Source organism: Cucurbita moschata, unplaced genomic scaffold (genome assembly GCF_002738365.1).
Source record: "Cucurbita moschata cultivar Rifu unplaced genomic scaffold, Cmos_1.0 Cmo_Scf00022, whole genome shotgun sequence".
Taxonomy (NCBI): Eukaryota; Viridiplantae; Streptophyta; class Magnoliopsida; order Cucurbitales; family Cucurbitaceae; genus Cucurbita; species Cucurbita moschata.
The window spans coordinates 3,821,774-3,840,703 of record NW_019268538.1 but is presented as its reverse complement, the minus strand read 5'-3'; the positions used below and the strand labels follow the sequence as shown (position 1 = coordinate 3,840,703).

General features: G+C 37.1%; 3 protein-coding genes across 4 annotated transcripts; all 3 read left to right on the top strand.

The window, feature by feature from the left end:
• Window positions 1-2,163: 2,163 nt before the first annotated feature.
• LOC111459446 (E3 ubiquitin-protein ligase HOS1-like) lies at window positions 2,164-9,023 on the top strand. The gene is made up of 10 exons (XM_023102356.1): window positions 2,164-2,449; window positions 2,840-3,230; window positions 3,504-3,638; window positions 3,733-3,908; window positions 4,723-5,127; window positions 5,219-5,377; window positions 6,179-6,673; window positions 7,136-7,273; window positions 7,632-8,347; window positions 8,433-9,023. Exons 1-10 carry the CDS (start codon window positions 2,336-2,338, stop codon window positions 8,602-8,604), a joined length of 2,901 nt encoding a protein of 966 aa, XP_022958124.1. The 5' UTR covers window positions 2,164-2,335; the 3' UTR covers window positions 8,605-9,023.
• A 63-nt stretch (window positions 9,024-9,086) lies between these two features.
• LOC111459447 (O-fucosyltransferase 30-like) lies at window positions 9,087-11,548 on the top strand. 2 transcript variants are annotated; one of them, XM_023102357.1, is made up of 3 exons: window positions 9,087-9,685; window positions 10,138-11,174; window positions 11,370-11,548. In XM_023102357.1, the coding sequence occupies exons 1-3, from the start codon at window positions 9,102-9,104 to the stop codon at window positions 11,513-11,515; spliced, it is 1,767 nt and encodes a 588-aa protein (XP_022958125.1). In that variant the 5' UTR covers window positions 9,087-9,101; the 3' UTR covers window positions 11,516-11,548. The 2 variants fall into 2 exon arrangements, with proteins under 2 accessions (XP_022958125.1, XP_022958126.1); XM_023102358.1 differs by having other exon boundaries at window positions 10,138-11,222; window positions 11,266-11,460.
• Window positions 11,549-13,178: 1,630 nt separating this feature from the next.
• LOC111459236 (peroxisomal acyl-coenzyme A oxidase 1-like) lies at window positions 13,179-17,895 on the top strand. Its single transcript, XM_023102037.1, has 14 exons — window positions 13,179-13,618; window positions 13,714-13,822; window positions 13,901-13,962; window positions 14,111-14,320; window positions 14,576-14,663; window positions 14,746-14,908; window positions 14,996-15,191; window positions 15,306-15,503; window positions 15,766-15,897; window positions 15,984-16,104; window positions 16,289-16,399; window positions 17,041-17,110; window positions 17,241-17,424; window positions 17,514-17,895. Exons 1-14 carry the CDS (start codon window positions 13,481-13,483, stop codon window positions 17,721-17,723), a joined length of 1,992 nt encoding a protein of 663 aa, XP_022957805.1. The 5' UTR covers window positions 13,179-13,480; the 3' UTR covers window positions 17,724-17,895.
• The last annotated feature ends 1,035 nt before the right edge of the window (window positions 17,896-18,930 follow it).

Genomic DNA, 18,930 nt, shown 5'->3' with positions numbered 1-18,930 from the left:
TTTTAAAAGATTAAAATACGAAAATTGGAATAAAAAAGAATAATGCTTTAATATTAATAAAAAAATAAACATAAAAAAGGATAATATAAACAATTTGTTATGTGAGGTTTCTCTGACAAGGGCGGAAAATTCTGAAACTCTGGCATCCTCCCTAAAATACGAAGAGAGAAAATGACGATAGTACCCTTGGAATGGTTGTTTTATTTGGTGAATTACAGAAGCCGAGGTGACCCGTCGATGCTGAATTTTCCTTTTATCTTTCGTCGTTAAGTGACGTTCGCTTAAATTCACTACATATTGGGTACTTTTGACATTTTGCATAAATATATAATTAAACTCCAAATCTCAAATTAATAATTATTTCCATACCAATCTAAGACTAAATTAAGTATAGCAATTAATTTAAATATATTTAATTATGCTTTCTATTCATACCTCTTCTATTTGTAAATTGATCTAGTTAAAAAATATAAAGTTGTATTTTATCGAGTTTAAATTTCTTCATCTCTGAACTCTCGATCTTCAATTTTTAGATTCCAAGACAAATTCGTGCAATTATGTTACCTCGACCTCCCAAAGTGTCACAAATTAATGAATTTAGGGTTTTAGTTAATCGATTCTACACTATTTAAAAAAAAAAATCTTCATTAAAAAATTATCGATTAAAAAAATCTAAATTAATTCACTCGTAAAAAAAGTTAAAAAAATTAATTGATATAGTTGTTGGATGATAAAGTCTCACGTCGGCTAATTTAGGGAATGATCATGGGTTTATAATCAAGGAATACTATCTCCATTGAAATTAAGCATTTTGGGAAGCCCAAAGCAAAACCTTGAGAGTTTATACTCAAAGTGGACGATATCATACCATTGTGGAGAGTCGTGTTCAACATGGTATCAGAGTCATGCTCTAAACTTAGTCGTGCCAATAGATTTGTAAATCCTCAAATGTCGAACAAAGAACTTTAAAAGAAAAAGGAGTTGAGCTTCGGTTAAGGGGAGGCGTACTTTGTTCGATGGGAGGTGTTGGATGATGAAAGTCTCACATCGGCTAATTTAGAAAATGATCATGGATTTATAATTAAGAAATACTATCTCCATTGGAATGAGACCTCTTAAGAAGTATAAAACAAAGTTATCAGAGTTTATATTCAAAGTGGACAATATCATAAATAAGTGTTCATCTAACAATAGTTGAGCATGAAATTGGAGCTTGGAGTTGACGGTTGACCGTCTCCATCAGCATAGCTTCCTCGACGCGGAAGGAGGTGGGCCCAGCGTTCATTGTTGGGAAATTTCATTAAATGTTTGATATAGAATTAAATCCCTTCCTTTAATTCAATAAAAGATACCAATCATATTCCAAAAATAATAACAATTAGATATACAAATATTTTTTCTTATATTTTTTTTCAGTCGATGCAACAGAGTCCGAATCAGTCAACTTTTTATATCCGACGGTGGAAATTTAAAATTATTATTTTATTATAATCCGTATCAATTTGACCAAATTAATATACGGAAATGATTTAGCTTAAATTGACAATGCTCCTATGAACGAGTGGTTGATTTATTTAAATATTTTATAGATTTTATAAATTTATAATTGTGTCACATGTGAATCCAACTAATATTAAAACAAATTGATAATAATGTATACAAATATTTGGCTCGTTAATGGGATCATATTATATATGTAATCTTATGTCTTCAACCATATTATATAATATGCTCAAAAGTATTATTATTTTGTAATATCATATAATTGAAATTTTAATTTAAGGACAATGAAATAAGTTTTAAGGCAAAATATTATGTGTTTCAATGTTTTTATCTTTTTTTTTTTTCTAATGTAATTATGTTTTTTTATTAAAAAAATGTGAGTACACGAAATAAATAAATAATGTTGCTGTCAAATTTTAACTATTTGGATCAAATATTTAACAAATAATTTTTGAAAACAAATAAAATTTAGTGAATTTAAAAATATAAAACGGAATCAAGATTCCAAAAAAGAAAAATGTTAGCGGGCCGGTGATAACAATGGGCCCGTCTACGTGAATCGGTTTGAACCCGGCCCATTTAGATTTTTCGTTCTATACGATTTTTTCCGGAAAACGATGGCCTGAAAAAAAAAAAAATTTATTTTTTATTTTTTCTGCTCCCGAAAAAGCCCTCCAATTTTTTTTTTTTTGCACATGGAACTTTGGAAGCTTCAAAACCTTGAACCTCTGTAATGGCTTCCTCCACTGCCAAGCCCTAGCTTCAACTTTTCTCACTCTCGTTCTTCGTCCTCAACTCTCGGAGAGAATTTTTCGCTTCTGCTTCCGCTTTAATGGATAGGCAAATTGACGGACATGCCGTTCCTTCGACATCTACTAATGGCAGGGCTGCTTTAGCGTCTACTTCTTCGTCTCTGCAACCTAATTACAGTAGCCGAGCAGTACAGGTACTCGTTTCATTCTACTAGTTTATGTTTTTGTGTTATAATGCTGTGAAAACCCTAGTTATCCTAGTTAGAACGGTGGTGAATTCTCCCTTGTTGGTGATTTGATTTTTCTATCCGGATGCTACGGTGTCATTTCCAAACTTAACAGTTGCTGCCGAAGAGCGTAGAGCAACTTTTGCTCAGAATTTCTTAAGTCGTGTATAAAAAATGATTGACATTCTGTCGAACTTTTGTGTTTGTAGATTTGATTAATTCATGGTAATTGTATTTGGTTCCTTCTTCTTAAATGATACTTGTCTGACCAGATAGATATTTAAGTAGTCATATATATTGGGCGGTGGACTGATTTTTTCCCTCTTCGAATTGTTTTTGTTATATTTTCAATTCTAGGAAGCGCTGAAACATCTGGCATCTATTGATCTGATCGAGTTATGCAATGAAGCAAAAGTTGAGCATTGTCGGGCCACAAGAGACTTGAGAAGCTGTGGACGGGATGTTCAGTATGTGTTGAAATCATGTGGACATGCCTCTCTGTGTGAAGAATGTTGTCAACGTTGTGATACTTGCCCAATATGTAGAGTCCCAGTTCCGAAGAGCAGTGCTAGAACACATCTTCGTCTTTTTTATGAGTGTGTTGAAGCTGGTCTCATTCCCAAGAATTCCAAGGAACAGGCTTCTAAGGAGGAAGATGGGGAGGATAGAATATCTACAGATGTTCAACGCTTGTATTCCTTATTTGATGTTGCGCTGGAAAATAACATGGTTTCTCTAATCTGTCACTGTATCCTTTGCAGTTTGATTATTCTGCTAGCATTTCACGTAGATGTTATCCAGTTCTGATATTGTTGCCTTTTCAACTTACTTCGAAACTTTATGGTTTCACTATCTCTCTTTATTTTCTTTTGCAGGCGAGGCCTTTAAAAATCACACCCTCTTGAAGCAAAACACTTATATTCTTAGTTCGTTAATTTGTGTTTGAATTCTCATCATATTCTGCTTACTAACCAATTATTCTATTGTTTAAAGTTTGTGATCTCCTTCACAATAAGTTTAGATGTTAGGGATGTTTGTATGGATGAGAGTGCTGTATCAAGTGACCCTGTCATTGCATTTTTGTTGGATGAAGTGGCCGTGAAGGATTGGTGTAAGCGGGCCTCCAGGAACATTATTACAGAACTTCAAGAAATATGTGAGCTAAATCTTGATTTGATGCATTGCATCTTATTGTGGCCTACGTACTGAATATTTATAATCTTATATGTATATTATGGGTTTCATTTTAGATAACTCTGGTGTAGAGGGAATGAGATCCAGGTTGAGCGTACTACTCAAGTTTTCGGTGCACCTTGCTGGCATATCCAATGTGCTTGAAGTGTTGGACTCATTATTTAGAAGTTCTCATTCAGCACAGCTTGAGGACCTGCACAATCTTCATGAGGACATATTGAAGATCAAACAGGTTCACTTAGGAAGTAATGTGGTTATCAATCATCACGCTGTCTTGCTTTTTTCTTAACTATTTTAAAACAGCATGCCATAGTTCTTGCCTCTTGGCTTCTTTAAATGAAATATGCCCTGGCTTTCAACTAACTGACATGCCCCTTCAGTAGTTGAGGTCACTGACTCCTGATTTATGGCTCATTTAAGTAGTAGATGTACTTTCTGATCAGCTGGAGAGTACTGAATGAAAACATGCTAACTCAATGGATATGCTAAGATGTTTTCACACTCAGAAAAAGGAGAATCTTACCCGAAGTTTCTTTCTCTTTTCTCTCCTTGGTTAAAAGTTAATATCACAGCTTTGTATTCTATAAACTATATTCACATGATGGAAAAAAATGGAAGCGGACATTCTTTAGTGAGGAAAGAACAAGCAAAATTACTGGTTAGAAGGTGGCATTGTCATAATTCATCCTGGATGTTGCACATGGTGATTATCTACTTATCACTCTTCATTTATGTTGACTGGATAGATGATTCCTATCAAATTTATTTTCATTAGGTATCTTTACTCGTAGAGACTAGAAGTTCATCCGTTGAAATTTAGTTGAAGTTTTTATTTTCTTTGTTCATTTATATTATAGGTTTAAAAAACAGATCATGAAGGTAAAATTAGATTATTTTCTCTTAGGTCTCTGTTTTTTCCCCACTTTATTAGACTGAATGTTTGCAATTCAGTTAATTATAGATCTATAGCTGCTGTAACTACTGTTCCCTTTTCTCAAGATAGTCCTCATGTTAAAATAATTTTTGGTTACGGTTGCTTTTACCAGCATATGGAGATTATGATGTGGTGCATAAGGCATCAGTTTTTGGAGAATGTTAGATCCCGCCATTCTAGCTTCACATCATGGCTTACTGCTGTCCGCGAAAGGAAATCTGCTGCTATCAAGCGATCATGGCCTGATGCTTTGGATGACTCTGCTGATTCCAGTGGACAGGAGGGATCTTTGTTCATCGAGGATGCACTGGAGAATCTTGATATAGAGCAGTGGTACTCCCCAGATGTAGTGGATGGTTTGGAAATTGCATCATTGGCAAATGATGGGGCCCCAATTATCTTCAGATCTAAGATTGGTGGGAGTTCTGGATGCTACCCATTTGAAAATCTTCGAGTTGCTGTTGACGTTCTTTTTCTTCGTGGAAGTTCTGATGTATTCGTTGCAAAGAAAGCAATCGTATCCTTCTCATACATCTATTCCATTGCCCATTTAAATTATGAAATTGGCTAAACACATTTCTCTCTTGTTTCTCCTTAATCTATGGTAGCTTTTGTATTACTTGTTTGACCGCCATTGGATGATGCCTGATGAGAAATGGAGACATATTGTTGAGGATTTTGCAGCCTCCTTTAGCATAACACGGCATTCTATATTAGAATCTTTTGTCTTTTATCTTCTTGATGATCATACAGATGAAGCTCTGCAGGTAACTTCTGTTTAATGTGTCACCTGGGTTTTCTCCATCATCATTTACTTTCCCGTTAGTTTTACTTTACTTCATTGAAATACTCAACAATTATGGTCCAGTACCGTGTAACTTTTTAATTTTCGTAAGATATATGTTTGATTGGAGAGATTGATGATTGATCTAGAATATCTTACAGTGGCTGTAGTTCAATACTGATTAATTAGCACTGATTCTAAAATTTCAAGTTATTAAGCTAGTTTGAATAGATAATGTAATTTATTGTTGACCACCATGGCCCCTTGGGTCAATAAGGGCCATGTAAATAACAAAGGGCTTAGAGTAAATGGATACAAGTTATGGTGGCCAACCGCTTAAGATTATTATCTTGCAAGTGTTTTTGACACCTAAATGTAGTAGGGTTTGGTAGTTGTCTCATGAGATTAGCCTAATAGGGTTAAGGTGGTTATCTTGCGAGAATAATCTTTGTGCTAATGGTTGAATTGATTACTTTTCTTCCATCTATTTCCTGGAACACCATGGTAAGACTTAAGGCTCAATAAACTGCCCTTGGGAGGTCTGGATATGTTTGTTAGCCCAACTTGTATATTCCAGTGTTTGAAATATTATCAACCTCCTTGAAAGACTACCAGAGCCAGACATGTCCTATAAATTCCTGTCAATAGTATAATCTAGTTACCCTATAGAATTTTGTGGTTTCGGATTTATAGTAAGCCGTATCTTAACCTTTTCTGTAACATATGAATATGTCTTCTTTACATGTTGAATTCTAATTTTTCCTTGCAACATGATATCATGTAGGAAGCTTGCCGTCTTCTTCCAGAGATCTCTGGCCCAGCAACCCATCCTAAGATTGCTCAAGTTTTGTTAGAACGGAAAAATCCTGATACAGCTCTTATGGTTTTGAGGTGGTCAGGACGTGATAGTATGTCAGCCTCAGTTTCACTTGTGGAAGCTGCAATTGGTGTCCGGGTGAGAGTGGAATGTGGACTTCTGACTGAAGCATTTATGTATCAGAAAATGCTCTGCAATAAGGTAAGAGACAGGAAAAAGTATGAAGAACGCGAGGACGAGTTTGATAATGCTCAAAGCAAATTTAGAAGGTGGGAGGACTGGGTGAAAATATTGGTGACTGAAATTTGTTTTCTTTGCATCCGTCGAAACTTTGTGGATAGAATGATCGAGTTACCATGGAATTCTGATGAGGAAAAGCATCTCCATAAGTGCTTGATGGAGTGGTCCACTGCTAATCCATCAACCACTATTGGAAGTCTCCTCTTTGTGTACTATCTTCAGGTAATCTCTATACTCCACCATTAGACTTCCCAAGTTGTCATACCATTAGAGTTCATTATGCAAGGAATATGAGGAACTAGATAAGGAATATAAAAAAGAATAATGCAAACTTGCCAAACTATTTGATTTTGTTTAAGTTCTTTCCCTTGCTACCGTTGTATGTTCAGCAGTTTCTTTCTAACTAAAGTGCTGAAGAGATTGCTTTATTTGCATTACTCCAAAGAAGGTTATCTCCTCTTTTAATGGTTTAGTTGACAGGAAAACAACTTGTTGAGATTAGCCGTTAATATCTTACATTTTTGTATCTATCAGACATGTTTTAAAGTATATTTACATCATTAAAACTTTTTGTTCTAGTTGAGTCACTTTTAGTTCTAGCATCTTTGGTTTGGATATAAAACATGCATGCATGCTAAATTGTCCTTTTGAGATATCACGAGGACTTTCTCTATCTTCTTTCAGAGGTTTCGATATCATGAGGCCTACCAAGTGAACCTCTTACTTCAGAAAGCAGAACAAGGCTATATTTCTGAGAGTTCTGTTGTTGAAGAGGTTTTATCTAGAATGAGATCGACTAGTCACTGGCGAGCAGGATTGGTTGTAAGTTATCTGAACCATTTTATTCTTGGGGCTTTTTTTTTTTTTTTTTTTTTTTTTTTTTTTGTGATAGGCTGAAGGCATGTTCTTTGAAAAAACATTTTTACTTTTAATCTAAATGCCAGGATTTTCTGGTTGCGATGGGTTCTGAATTGTTGTATTTTAACATATGCAACCAGACAGGTAGATTGAATTGCCAAATAATTATAATTTATAGGTTAAACTTTGGTCCAAGATTTTTTCTTAGGATACTTTATGGGTTTGCGATTCATGGTTGTCTTTGTCAATTCATTATGTTTCGTTTTTTTTTTTTGTTTCTTTAAAGTTTTTAATTCTAAATTTTATTGCCTCAAATAAACAGGATAAATTCATGGAGTTGCTACCAGAAGCTCAACAGCTGGAAATAAAATCCAGGAAGTTGCCTAATGTTGGTGTTAATTCTGAAGAAGTAGATGTGCCACGAGATGCAGATCTATCTGGGGTCCAGGAGCAGAGCTTAAGCAGTATATTGATCCCCTCAGCCGTGAATTCTACTGTATTACAGAGAAACGACAGTAAATTTATCGTTAAACCCCCAGTTTTTGACACTCCAGGAAGACTAGGCGGGACATTCAGTCATTCCAAAATTGCGACCTTTGGCTCACCATCAGTTCACAAAAGGCTTTTTTCTAGTAAGGAAAGAGTACCAAAGATACAAAATAACCTACATAAGAGTTCCAATTTTCAGGACATGTTTGGTTCTGGATTCCCAGTTGCTATGAATATTTCCCCCTCAGAAGAAGACACTAGAAGTTCATCTAGGGTCCTTCCAAATAGTCAACACTTCGACAACGATCCTCAGAAACTCGCACTGGATAAAGAGCCAAATGGAATTACTAACCAAGTTCGGAATACATCTCCATATTCCCGTAGGATTACTGCTAACCCTATTTATAATACACCCAGCAGCAAGTTTGGTTTACTAGATGTTCCTCCAAGGGGAGTGCAGGAAAATGGATCTAGTAAAAATGCAGTGTCTGCTAGAGATAATGGAACTTGGAACATCAATTCCTTAGATGACCCAATGGACATTTCAAGGTAAGGAACTCTCCATTTTCATTCCCCACTGCCTGTTTTATTTTCTTTTCATTGTTGTTTAATATTCTTTTCTAAAAAAATGCAGCCATGGAGGACAAGATTCTGCAGCAGATGTTCAATATATGAATGGCGCCCCAAGATGGAGGTCTGATGAAGCTAGCGACGAGGAAGAGCCAAGTCTTGACAGAGGTCCTAGAATGGTACGTGACAAAGCTACCCCAAGTGGCACTAGAAGATCAAGGTTTACCAAGAGATAATGACGGTTCTTGTACATCTAAAAACTCGAGATAATAATGCATTTTATGCCACACGGGTAGCTTGGAATGGGTCAGAAGAGCATGAGAGTTGCAAAACCTTACCGGCTCCCTCTTGGTTAAGAGGACGCAGTGCTTAAAGTGTTGCTGCTTCCATGAGAGATTGGAATAACCAATCAGCTGAAAGCCGGTAGTCCATTGAGGTGGCTGCTTCTATTTTTGTATTTCAAATGTCAATAAATTTTTATAGGTTGATAGGTTTGAATGAAGAAAGATCGGTGCTTTAAGTAGTGGAAATTTGAAAGCAGGCCGTAGGATTTGATTTTAGTTAGAAACTCAAGTTTTCAGCAGAGGTGAGATTGGTTGAAAATATTTCTTGTAATGGCTCTTTTTTTCAAACCGAATGTTGATAAAAAAAAAAACTAATTTAAATGAGGTAAGAGTAAGAACTCCTTCAGTCTTTTATTTCCTACCAAAATAATTGAAATGATATTTATACCATGGCCCATTTGAAAAGGCCCATTATCGAAGCGAGGTGGCAGAACGACACGTGGCATTGGCGATCTGCTCCATCTTGCTCTGGCTTCGACATTCCCAGTTGCAGAGAAGCTCAGAACGGAGGGAGAGAGGCCATGAATGTTTTCGGTTCTAACAGATCAAAGATCAAGCAATGGTACGCAAAGAAATCCAATTCACAGTTCCGTTTCTCTCGTTTTTCTTTGTCTGTTCTCGCTCTACTCTTCTCTTTTCTCTTTCTCCTCTACCTGTTCTCTTCTTCCTCTTCTTCTTTTATCTCTTCGACTGCATTTTCGACTTATGATTCGCGCCAATGCAACTCCCGGATCTTGGACCTGGGCGAGAGATTTCTGTTTTACGCGCCTCATAGTGGGTTTAACAACCAGCTGTCTGAGTTCAAGAATGCCATTCTGATGGCCGGGATTCTCAACCGGACTCTGGTTATTCCGCCGATTTTGGATCACCATGCCGTAGCTCTCGGGAGTTGTCCGAAATTCAGAGTTCTGGATCCTGGGGAGATTCGGTTTTCGGTTTGGGAGCATATGTTCGAGCTTCTTCGAGACGGAAGGTAAGCATTTTCCCCTTCGTTTGAGACTTCTTGGTTTTCGATGTCTTAAATTTTCTTGAAATGACGAGTGTTTTCGATGGTTGGGTTGCTGGATTGTTTATTTTATTCCATCTACATTGCTTCTAAATCAAGTAATTGAACCGTTATGCTTTATTGGAGTTTTGCCATAAATGAAATTTAATCTGTATGACCTCCCTACAGCCCTGGGAATTAAAGCCTTTTACCTCATAATCTTGGAGTCATCTACCCTGATTTAACATATTTTGTCGTCTCTTTAACAATTTACCAACAGACAATCGTCTTTTGTGGCAAACTTCAAATTGGATGCAACTCTGGCTATTGTTTACTTTTCCATTTATTTCTTCTGTGATTGATTTAACAAGGAGATGAAAAAAAGCGATGCTGCATGTAATAGTTTATGACATTAGCGATGTATTTCAATGTCGTGGCAGATACGTTTCAATGGCGGATATTGTAGATATTTCGTCATTAGCTTCTTATACTTCTATTAAAGCCATAGATTTTAGGACCTTTGCATACTTATGGTGTGGGGTGGATCTGGAAAGCGTCTGTTCCAATGAGTTTAATCTAAAGCAATGTGGTCGTCTACTAGCAGGGCTTGATGGGAATGTGGACAAATGTTTACACGCTGTAGATGAAGATTGCAGAACTACAGTTTGGACTTATCAAAATGGTGAAGTCGATGGTGTACTAGATTTGTTTCAGCCCAATGAACAGCTTAAGAAGAAAAAGAAGGTGACATATGTTAGACGCCGTCGAGATGTTTATCGAACCCTTGGACCTGATTCCGAAGCTGAATCAGCTACTGTATTGGCGTTTGGCAGTCTTTTCACTGCCCCATACAAAAGTTCAGAACTGTATATTGATATCCATGAAGTTAGAGGAGATCAAAGAATTAGTTCTTTGATGAAAAACATTGAGCATTTACCATTTGTCCCAGAGATCTTAAGCGCAGGGAAAGAGTATATTGACAAGATCATAAAAGCTCCATTCCTTTGTGCTCAACTGAGATTGTTAGATGGGCAGTTCAAAAATCACTGGAAGGCTACTTTTCTGGCCCTCAAACAGAAATTAGACTCTATATTGCAGAATGCTAATGAACAACCTATTCACATTTTTGTGATGACTGATCTTCCTGAATCTAATTGGACTGGAAGTTACTTAGGTGATTTGGTTAGTGATTCAAATCGTTTCAAACTCTTTTTCCTCAAAGAACACGATGAATTGGTTGTTCGAGCCTCCGAAAAAGTGATGGCTGTAGGACATGGCTTGAGATTGGCATCCAGTGCATTTGGTCCTGGTAGAATTCGTGACATGAAGAAAAAATGTGCTGCTGAGAAATTGCCGGATATTCTCTTATATATAGAGGAAACTGTTTGCAGCTGTGCTTCACTTGGTTTTATTGGTACTGCTGGATCCACAATTGCCGAAAGCATAGAACTGATGAGTAAATATGGATTATGTTCAGGTCAAAATTAAACCCAGCTTGACATTTGACTTGAAACTTCAAACTCTTTAGGATCTACTAAAGTTAGTGCATATCCTTCTGATTCTGCTCGGCATGTCATGCATCGAAGCCTTTCCAGCAATTCTCTCAGCTGTTCTTGTGACCGATGATGATTTTACAGAGGGCCAGTTATTGAGTCGTGCTTTGAATTTGCAGGCTTCCTTCTATGGTGGATTGAGCATACGGTCATCAATTACAAGGCTGCATTTGGCTGTAAGTACATGTACAGTTTCATGTTTAAAACATATTTTACACAGCTCTTTTGCACAATGTTGCTACAAATGGATAGTCTAGGAGATTAATTTAGTTCTTTAAGGAAACCCTGTTGTTTTCTCAGAAAGGTTTCGTTTACTTAGACTTGGTTACGGAAATGGAAATACGAGGAATTCATGTTGGACTGCAAAATCTGCCAATTTCATATACATGTTTCTGCCCATAAACATCCTATGAAACTGACTGATTGGGCATGAGAATTAGTCATGTCCATGCCCATCAGCATCATATGAAACTGAAGTAGCATAGGTGCAGGAACACAACAAGGCCTTGTTAGGGTGAAATATTCTTAAGATAATCTTGTGAGATCGTTGTGAGATCCCATGTCGGTTAGAGAGGAAAACGAAACATTCTTAATAAGAGTTTGGAAATCTCTCCTAGCAGACATGTTTTATAACCGTGGGGCGGACGATGATGCGTAACAAGCCAAAGCGGATAATATCTGCTAGTGATGGGCTTGGACTATTACAAATGGTATTCAAGTCAGACATTGGGCAGTGTGCTAGCGAGGACGTTGAGCCCCCCAAGAGAGGTAGATTGTGAGATCACACATCGACTGGAGAGGAGAACAAAATATTCAACCTCTCCCAAGTAGACGAATTTTAAAATCGTGAGACTGACGACGATACGTGACGGACCAAAGCGGACAATATCTATTAGCGATGGGTTTAAGCGGTTACAAACATTGAAGGGTAGTGGAAGCTGCAAGAACACCATAAATCTCATTCAAACGTGTCGTACGTACAGAGTGTCACCAAACTAATTAACCCATTTTGATCATTTAGACGAAGAGAGAAAAGTAAAAATAAAATAAAAAATTATATGAAAAAGCAGCAACAACCCATGGATCGAGTAAGGGAAAAAAAAAAAAAATTCATATATGAAATTGAATTTAAGATAAATAGCCACAAATTATAAAATTTTGAAACTTAAAATTCTAATTGAACCATTATCTATTATTGATTGACGGATTATTTATGAATATTTAATATCCATAAATATTTAATTATGAGGTTCGAATAATAATTTTAAAATAATTGTAATTGTTCTTTATGATGGAAAACAATTTGTTAATGCATAGACTTCATTTTTAGTTGTATTAGGTATATCTACGTGTCATTATTAATTAATATTCAATTATCTACATGTCATTCTTTTTTTTTTTAAGTTTTAAGATTCAAATTTATGTCACAATTCATAAAAAATAATTACAAATATGATGGCACTTAATAAATATTAATTCCTCTAAATATGATGGCATTTAATAAATATTAATTCCTCTAAAGTTAGGTAGAAAAGATAAAAGACATATGGTTAACCATTATCTGTTTGTAAATTTGGAGAATATGTCGTTTTTTAAAAACAAAGTATTTACCGAATTATTATAAATATAAAAAAACTCAGTTATTATTTATATAAAAATACACCAACAAATCAATTGAATTTAGATAAACTGAATTTGAATTCCATGGAGACTTAAAAATATATTATTCTAAAACCTGAAAAGTTCTCGATATTTTAATCAATTATAATTATTGACTTTTTGAATTATAATAAAACAAAATTTCCGACCATTTTAACTAGATATGGATTGAGGAGAAGAAGATGAGAAAAAGAGGGGAAGAAAATATATATGATAGAGACAGATGAATCCGTAATTAGGGATATTGATATGAGCACGAGTTTAAAATGTAATCGAAGATAATTTAGAGAAAGAAAAAGAAAGGAAATTCAAAACAAACTCTTCATTGGGAAACACAACGACCGACAGACGAGTGGATCGGAAGATCACCCTTTCTCCTTTTTCTGAGGGGATATTGTTCCATTAATTCTCCTTTAAATACCCCCAACCTCCGTTCAACTTCCCAGAGATTTCAAGCGCGTTCCCGTTTTTTTGAAAGCATTCTTTCAGGTTTTTCCGATTTGGGGTTTTCGATTTCCCCGCTAAGAAGGTCTTTTCTGGAGTTAGATTTCGAATTCGTTCCGACGAACAAATGGAGGGCGTCGATCATCTTGCCCATGAGAGGAACAGGTCCCAATTCGACGTCGATGCGATGAAGATCGTATGGGCGGGTTCTCGTCATGCCTTTGAAGTATCTGATCGAATGTCTCGATTGGTTGCTAATGACCCAGTGAGTAATTTCTTTGCCACACTCCAAATCCAGACGTTGTACCGGCTAAGATTTATTATTGATGCTTTGAGTTTGTGTTTGTTTTTGGTGTTAAGGCCTTTCGAAAGGATAACAGGGCTCAATTACCTAGGAAGGAGCTGTTCAAGAACACGCTCAGAAAAACTGCTTATGCATGGAAGAAGATCGTTGAGCTTAAGCTTACTGGTACAGCTATTTCATTCAATCTCTTTCTATGGAAAACCCTGGATTGTATTGATTGTATTCCTTATTTTTCTTTAACAGAGGAGGAAGCTGCTAGATTAAGGTTCTTTGTGGATGAGCCAGCATATACAGATCTTCACTGGGTGAGTTGAGTTTATCTTTTTGTTGGCATTACAAACAACACTTAATGCGGAATTTTGGCTGTTTGAACAACTCTATGGATAAATACTGGTTTCCATCGTCTTAGCTTTCAAGTCTTTGGAATTACTTTAATGTATCTCTCTTTTTTAGGGGATGTTTGTTCCATTTGTGAAAGGGCAAGGAACTGAGGAGCAGCTACAGAAGTGGTTGCCATTGGCTTATAAAATGAAAATAATTGGTTGCTATGCTCAAACCGAACTCGGTCATGGTTCGAATGTTCAAGGGCTCGAAACAACTGCAACGTTTGATCCAAAGACTGATGAATTTGTTATTCATAGTCCTACACTCACCTCAAGCAAAGTAAGTACAATGGTAGTTATATATTCAGGTTCTATATTAGTTACCTGTATTGGATTGATTTTGTGTAAAACTTTGTATTGGATTTGTTTCCTCGAGTCTCGGGGTGTAAATTGAATGGGTTAGATTGATGTTGAAGAGAAATTTAAATTGACTGTAGTTTGTTGGATCTTTTTGGGTTGATACTCACATTCAGGTTCTATGTGAATGTGTTGCATTCTATGTCTCTTATTTTTGTTCCTTCTTTCTTGTGAACAGTGGTGGCCTGGTGGTTTGGGTAAGGTTTCAACACATGCTGTTGTATTTGCTCGTCTTATCACGAACGGTCAAGACTATGGAGTGCACGGTATGCGAGCTATGATTGCTTTCAATTCTCTGATTCTTGATCCTGATATATCTAGTCTAATAAGGAAGCTTCCATTTTGTAGGTTTCATAGTTCAGATAAGGAGTTTGGAAGATCACACAGTTCTACCTGGCATAACCATTGGAGACATTGGTATGAAATTTGGGAACGGAGCGTACAATACTATGGATAATGGGGTCATGCATTTTGATCACTTCCGAATCCCGAGGAACCAACTGTTGATGAGGTTATTTCTATTCCGTATGTTCGTTAGTTATTTCTATTCATTTTCTTTGTCAATTGTCCCTTCTAAAGTTGGTTGTTAACTAAACAGGTTTTCTCAAGTTACAAGGGAAGGGAAATATGTGCAATCAGATGTTCCACGACAGCTAGTTTATGGCACTATGGTATATGTTAGAAAGACGATTGTAATTGATGCTTCAAATGCCTTGTCACGTGCCGTCTGTATTGCTACTAGGTACAGTGCTGTTCGTAGACAATTTGGATCACAGAATGGTGTGGAAACCCAGGTATGAGTTTATGATCCTTTAGAAGCAAAACCTAAAAAACATTATCTCAAAGGCACGATTTCGCATTCTACATTGGTGCTGAATAATGTGATTATCATTTGTTTGTTTTTATAGGTGATCGATTATAAAACACAGCAAAGTAGGCTATTCCCTTTGCTGGCTTCTGCCTATGCTTTTAGATTTGTTGGTGAGTGGTTAGAATGGCTATATACGGATGTGACTCAAAGACTGGGAGCCAGCGATTTCTCGACACTGCCTGAGGCTCATGCATGCACTGCAGGGTTGAAGTCGGTCACAACGGCTGCAACTGCTGTGAGTATCTTTTTCGATTTCATTAGCTTGATCATCTTTATGTGCACTGTCTTTATGTTTAACAGAAGTTTTAATCAATCTATTTCTTCTGATTTAACTAGCTATGCTAATATGGTGTTCCTGATTTAACAATTTAATAACTTAAAACCCTTGTCATCTCTTGGGTCTGAGTTGCCCGAGAGGAATAATGGGACGGCCATGAGTATATAATCAAGCACACGGGTGTTTTTCTTGCAGCCTTAACTTTTAATTGTAATTGCAGGATGCAATTGAGGAGTGCCGGAAGTTGTGCGGTGGCCATGGTTACCTTTGTAGCAGTGGGCTTCCCGAGTTGTTTGCAGTTTATGTCCCTGCCTGTACTTATGAAGGAGACAATGTTGTGCTACTATTGCAGGTGTGGGTTAAGTTTTCAAGTGAAGTTATGATTATGACTTAGTTTTGAAGTTCTCAACATACATCTGCTAACCTGTTTTGATATAGGTTGCACGATTTCTTGTAAAGACCGTGTCCCAGTTGGTGTCTGGGAAGAAGCCTGTTGGTACAACAGCTTACATGGGACGGCTACAACATCTGATGGAATCGTCTTGCAAAGTTCAGAAAGGTATTTGTTAAAAATGAGAAACATTTCTGTCCCGCATAAAGATCACAGAGTAGGCCAATTTGTGTGTTCAAATTTTTTGGAATTGGGGTTCTCAGTTCCTTACTAGGACTGAGTTGGTGGTTTGGAGCTGAATTTTTCAAGACTTGTTTTTATTGATGTTCTTGTCAATTCTGATGCTCTGCAGCTGAGGACTGGTTAAACCCAAGCATCGTTCTTGAGGCATTTGAAGCAAGGTCAGCTAAGATGTCTGTGGAATGTGCCAAAAGACTAAGCAAGTTCACCAATCAAGAAGAAGGTATGTCTACTCTACTCTACTTGCAGATATAGTTCTCTTTGGGTTTTTTCTCCTGGACTTCCCTTCAGGGTTTTTAAAACGCGTTTATTAGGAAGAGGTTTCTACACCCTTACAAAGAATGTTTCATTTTCCTCCCCAACCAATGTGGAATCTCACAATCCCACCCTCCTTCTGAGCCCAGTGTCCTCGCTGGCATTCGTTCCCTTCTCTAATCGATGTGGGACCACCCAATCCTCTTCCCTTCGGGGCCTAGCGTCCTTGCTGGCACACCGCCTCGTGTCCACCCCCTTCGAGGATCATCTTCCTCACTGGCATATCGCCCCGTGTCTGGCTCTGATATCATTTGTAGCGGCCCAAGCGCACCGCTAACAGATATTATCATCTTTGGGCTTTCTCTTTCGGGTTTCCCCCCAAGGTTTTAAAATGCCTCTACTAGGGAGAGGTTTCCACACCCTTATAAAAAATGCTTCGTTCTCCTCCCCAACTGATGTGGAATCTCATACAAAATTTCCTTTTGGCACTCTTGGACCGATTTTCACGTGCATCTTTAAACTATCACTTAATTGTCCATACAGAGCAATGCTGATTTCTTCTCCTAATCTTTTCAATATTTTCCTAATTGCCCTCCGTCATACTTGCAGGTTTTCAGGAACTTTCTCCTAATTTAGTTGAGGCTGCAGTTGCACATTGCCAATTAATTATTGTTTCCAAGTAAGTTTCTTCCTCGTTATATTCATCAAATTCTTGAAAGCTTGATTCTTTAGACTGATGTTCTAAATCCAAAACTATGTTAAGCAGGGATATTCCATTGCTGATTGTTTCAAAAATCTTTGCATTTCAGGTTCATCGAGAAACTTAAGGGAGACATACCAGGAAAGGGAGTAAAAGAGCAACTGCAGAAGCTTTGCAGTATTTATGCTTTGTATACACTACACAAACACATGGGTGATTTTCTTTCCACTTCCACCATCACTCCCAAACAAGCTTCTCTTGCTGATGATCAACTTAGATCTCTATACTCCCAGGTTTGAACTCAAGCACATCTCCCTCTTGACCTTCTAATTCTTGAAGAAAAGCTGTCTTTCTAACCCGACGTTGGAATTCTCTTTTGTAGGTTCGGCCAAATGCAGTTGCTTTAGTCGATGCGTTTAACTACACCGACCATTACCTTGGCTCGATCCTTGGTCGCTATGATGGGAATGTTTACCCAAATCTCTACAATGAGGCATGGAAGGAACCTCTAAATGACTCCGCCGTGCCTGATGGCTACCATGAATACATTAGACCATTGCTTAAGCAGCAGCTTAGAAATGCAAGGCTATGAAGAATAGGGATGGTATAACAAAATGTAATGCTCTAGATTATTTGTAATAAATCATGGATTCAGCTTGGGATTTTTATGTTACAGTTTGAACTCGGCATTTTATTATGCCGAACAAGTGCTGCTATTAAATTTAAGTTTTCTCTATGAATGAAGAATAAAAGTTTTGAAGTTTCATATTGATAGTCGTAGTCGCCATTTCAGTTGTTATTATAGGTTGCTTGTTATTGTCGCTCCCCACGGTCTGCAAGTCTTGTCGATCCTAGTGGAGGTACAAATTAATATTGTCATCTTTCGGCTTTTGTTCTTTGGGCTTCTTGTTTTAAAATGATTCTCCTCCTTTGGGAGCCCAACACCCTTGTTGGCATACCACCCAACCCAGAGACGGGCTCTGATATCATTTGTAACAGCTCAAAACCTATTACCATTTGTAACAGCTGAAACCCCATTACCATTTGTAACAGCTCAAACTCCATTACCATTATGTAACAGCTCAAAACCCATTACCATTTGTAACAGCTGAAACCCCATTACCATTTGTAGCAGCTCAAACTCCATTACCATTTGTAACAGCTCAAACCCCATCAGTAGCAGATATTGTCCTCTTTGAGCCTTCCTTCCCTCAAGGTTTTAAAACCTATATACTAAGGAGAGGTTTCTACACCTTTATAAAGAATAGTTCATTCCCTTCTCGAACTGATGTGAGATCTCACATTCATCTCCTGGGGGGTTCAGAGTCCTCACTAGCATACCATTTGATGACGGGCTCTGATACCATTTTTTTTTTTTTTAGAAATATATATATTCATGAGCTTAAGCCCACTTGAAATGGGCCATAGGGTTGGAATAGACCTTATTTTGGGACAGTCCAAAAATATATCTTCTTCCCACCTTTCTATTGCCCCAAACTTAGAGATAAAAATGGAAACTTTATCTTCTTTTTCCCTTTCTTTTTGTGTGTCCCAACCTCTCCCATTGCAAACAGCACCCACCAACTTCTTCATTGCTATCAATCTCCCAACCCCATCATTACATAACCATATCATCAGTCTTCTAAACTTGTGAATCTTAAATTTAATCGGTTCATACACAAATATTGAAATAAAGCTTCCTCCTTTGGTGTTGTTTAGTATATAATATACGAAGAACGTTAAAGCTAAAGGGAGGGGAAGGAAAGTACTTCAAACTCAAAAAAAAAAAAAAAAAAAAA

Bases quoted from the DNA above. Each gene is read 5' to 3' on its own strand.
- LOC111459446 (XM_023102356.1), top strand. From the start codon at position 2,336: ATGGATAGGCAAATTGACGGACATGCCGTTCCTTCGACATCTACTAAT. The intron at 2,450-2,839 runs GTACTCGTTTCA...TTTCAATTCTAG, and splicing joins ACAGTAGCCGAGCAGTACAG to GAAGCGCTGAAACATCTGGC. The intron at 5,128-5,218 runs GTATCCTTCTCA...AATCTATGGTAG, and splicing joins TCGTTGCAAAGAAAGCAATC to CTTTTGTATTACTTGTTTGA.
- LOC111459447 (XM_023102357.1), top strand. From the start codon at position 9,102: ATGGCCCATTTGAAAAGGCCCATTATCGAAGCGAGGTGGCAGAACGAC. The intron at 9,686-10,137 runs GTAAGCATTTTC...ATGTCGTGGCAG, and splicing joins GAGCTTCTTCGAGACGGAAG to ATACGTTTCAATGGCGGATA. The intron at 11,175-11,369 runs GTCAAAATTAAA...TTGAATTTGCAG, and splicing joins TAAATATGGATTATGTTCAG to GCTTCCTTCTATGGTGGATT.
- LOC111459236 (XM_023102037.1), top strand. From the start codon at position 13,481: ATGGAGGGCGTCGATCATCTTGCCCATGAGAGGAACAGGTCCCAATTC. The intron at 13,619-13,713 runs GTGAGTAATTTC...TTTGGTGTTAAG, and splicing joins GATTGGTTGCTAATGACCCA to GCCTTTCGAAAGGATAACAG. The intron at 17,111-17,240 runs GTAAGTTTCTTC...TTTGCATTTCAG, and splicing joins CAATTAATTATTGTTTCCAA to GTTCATCGAGAAACTTAAGG.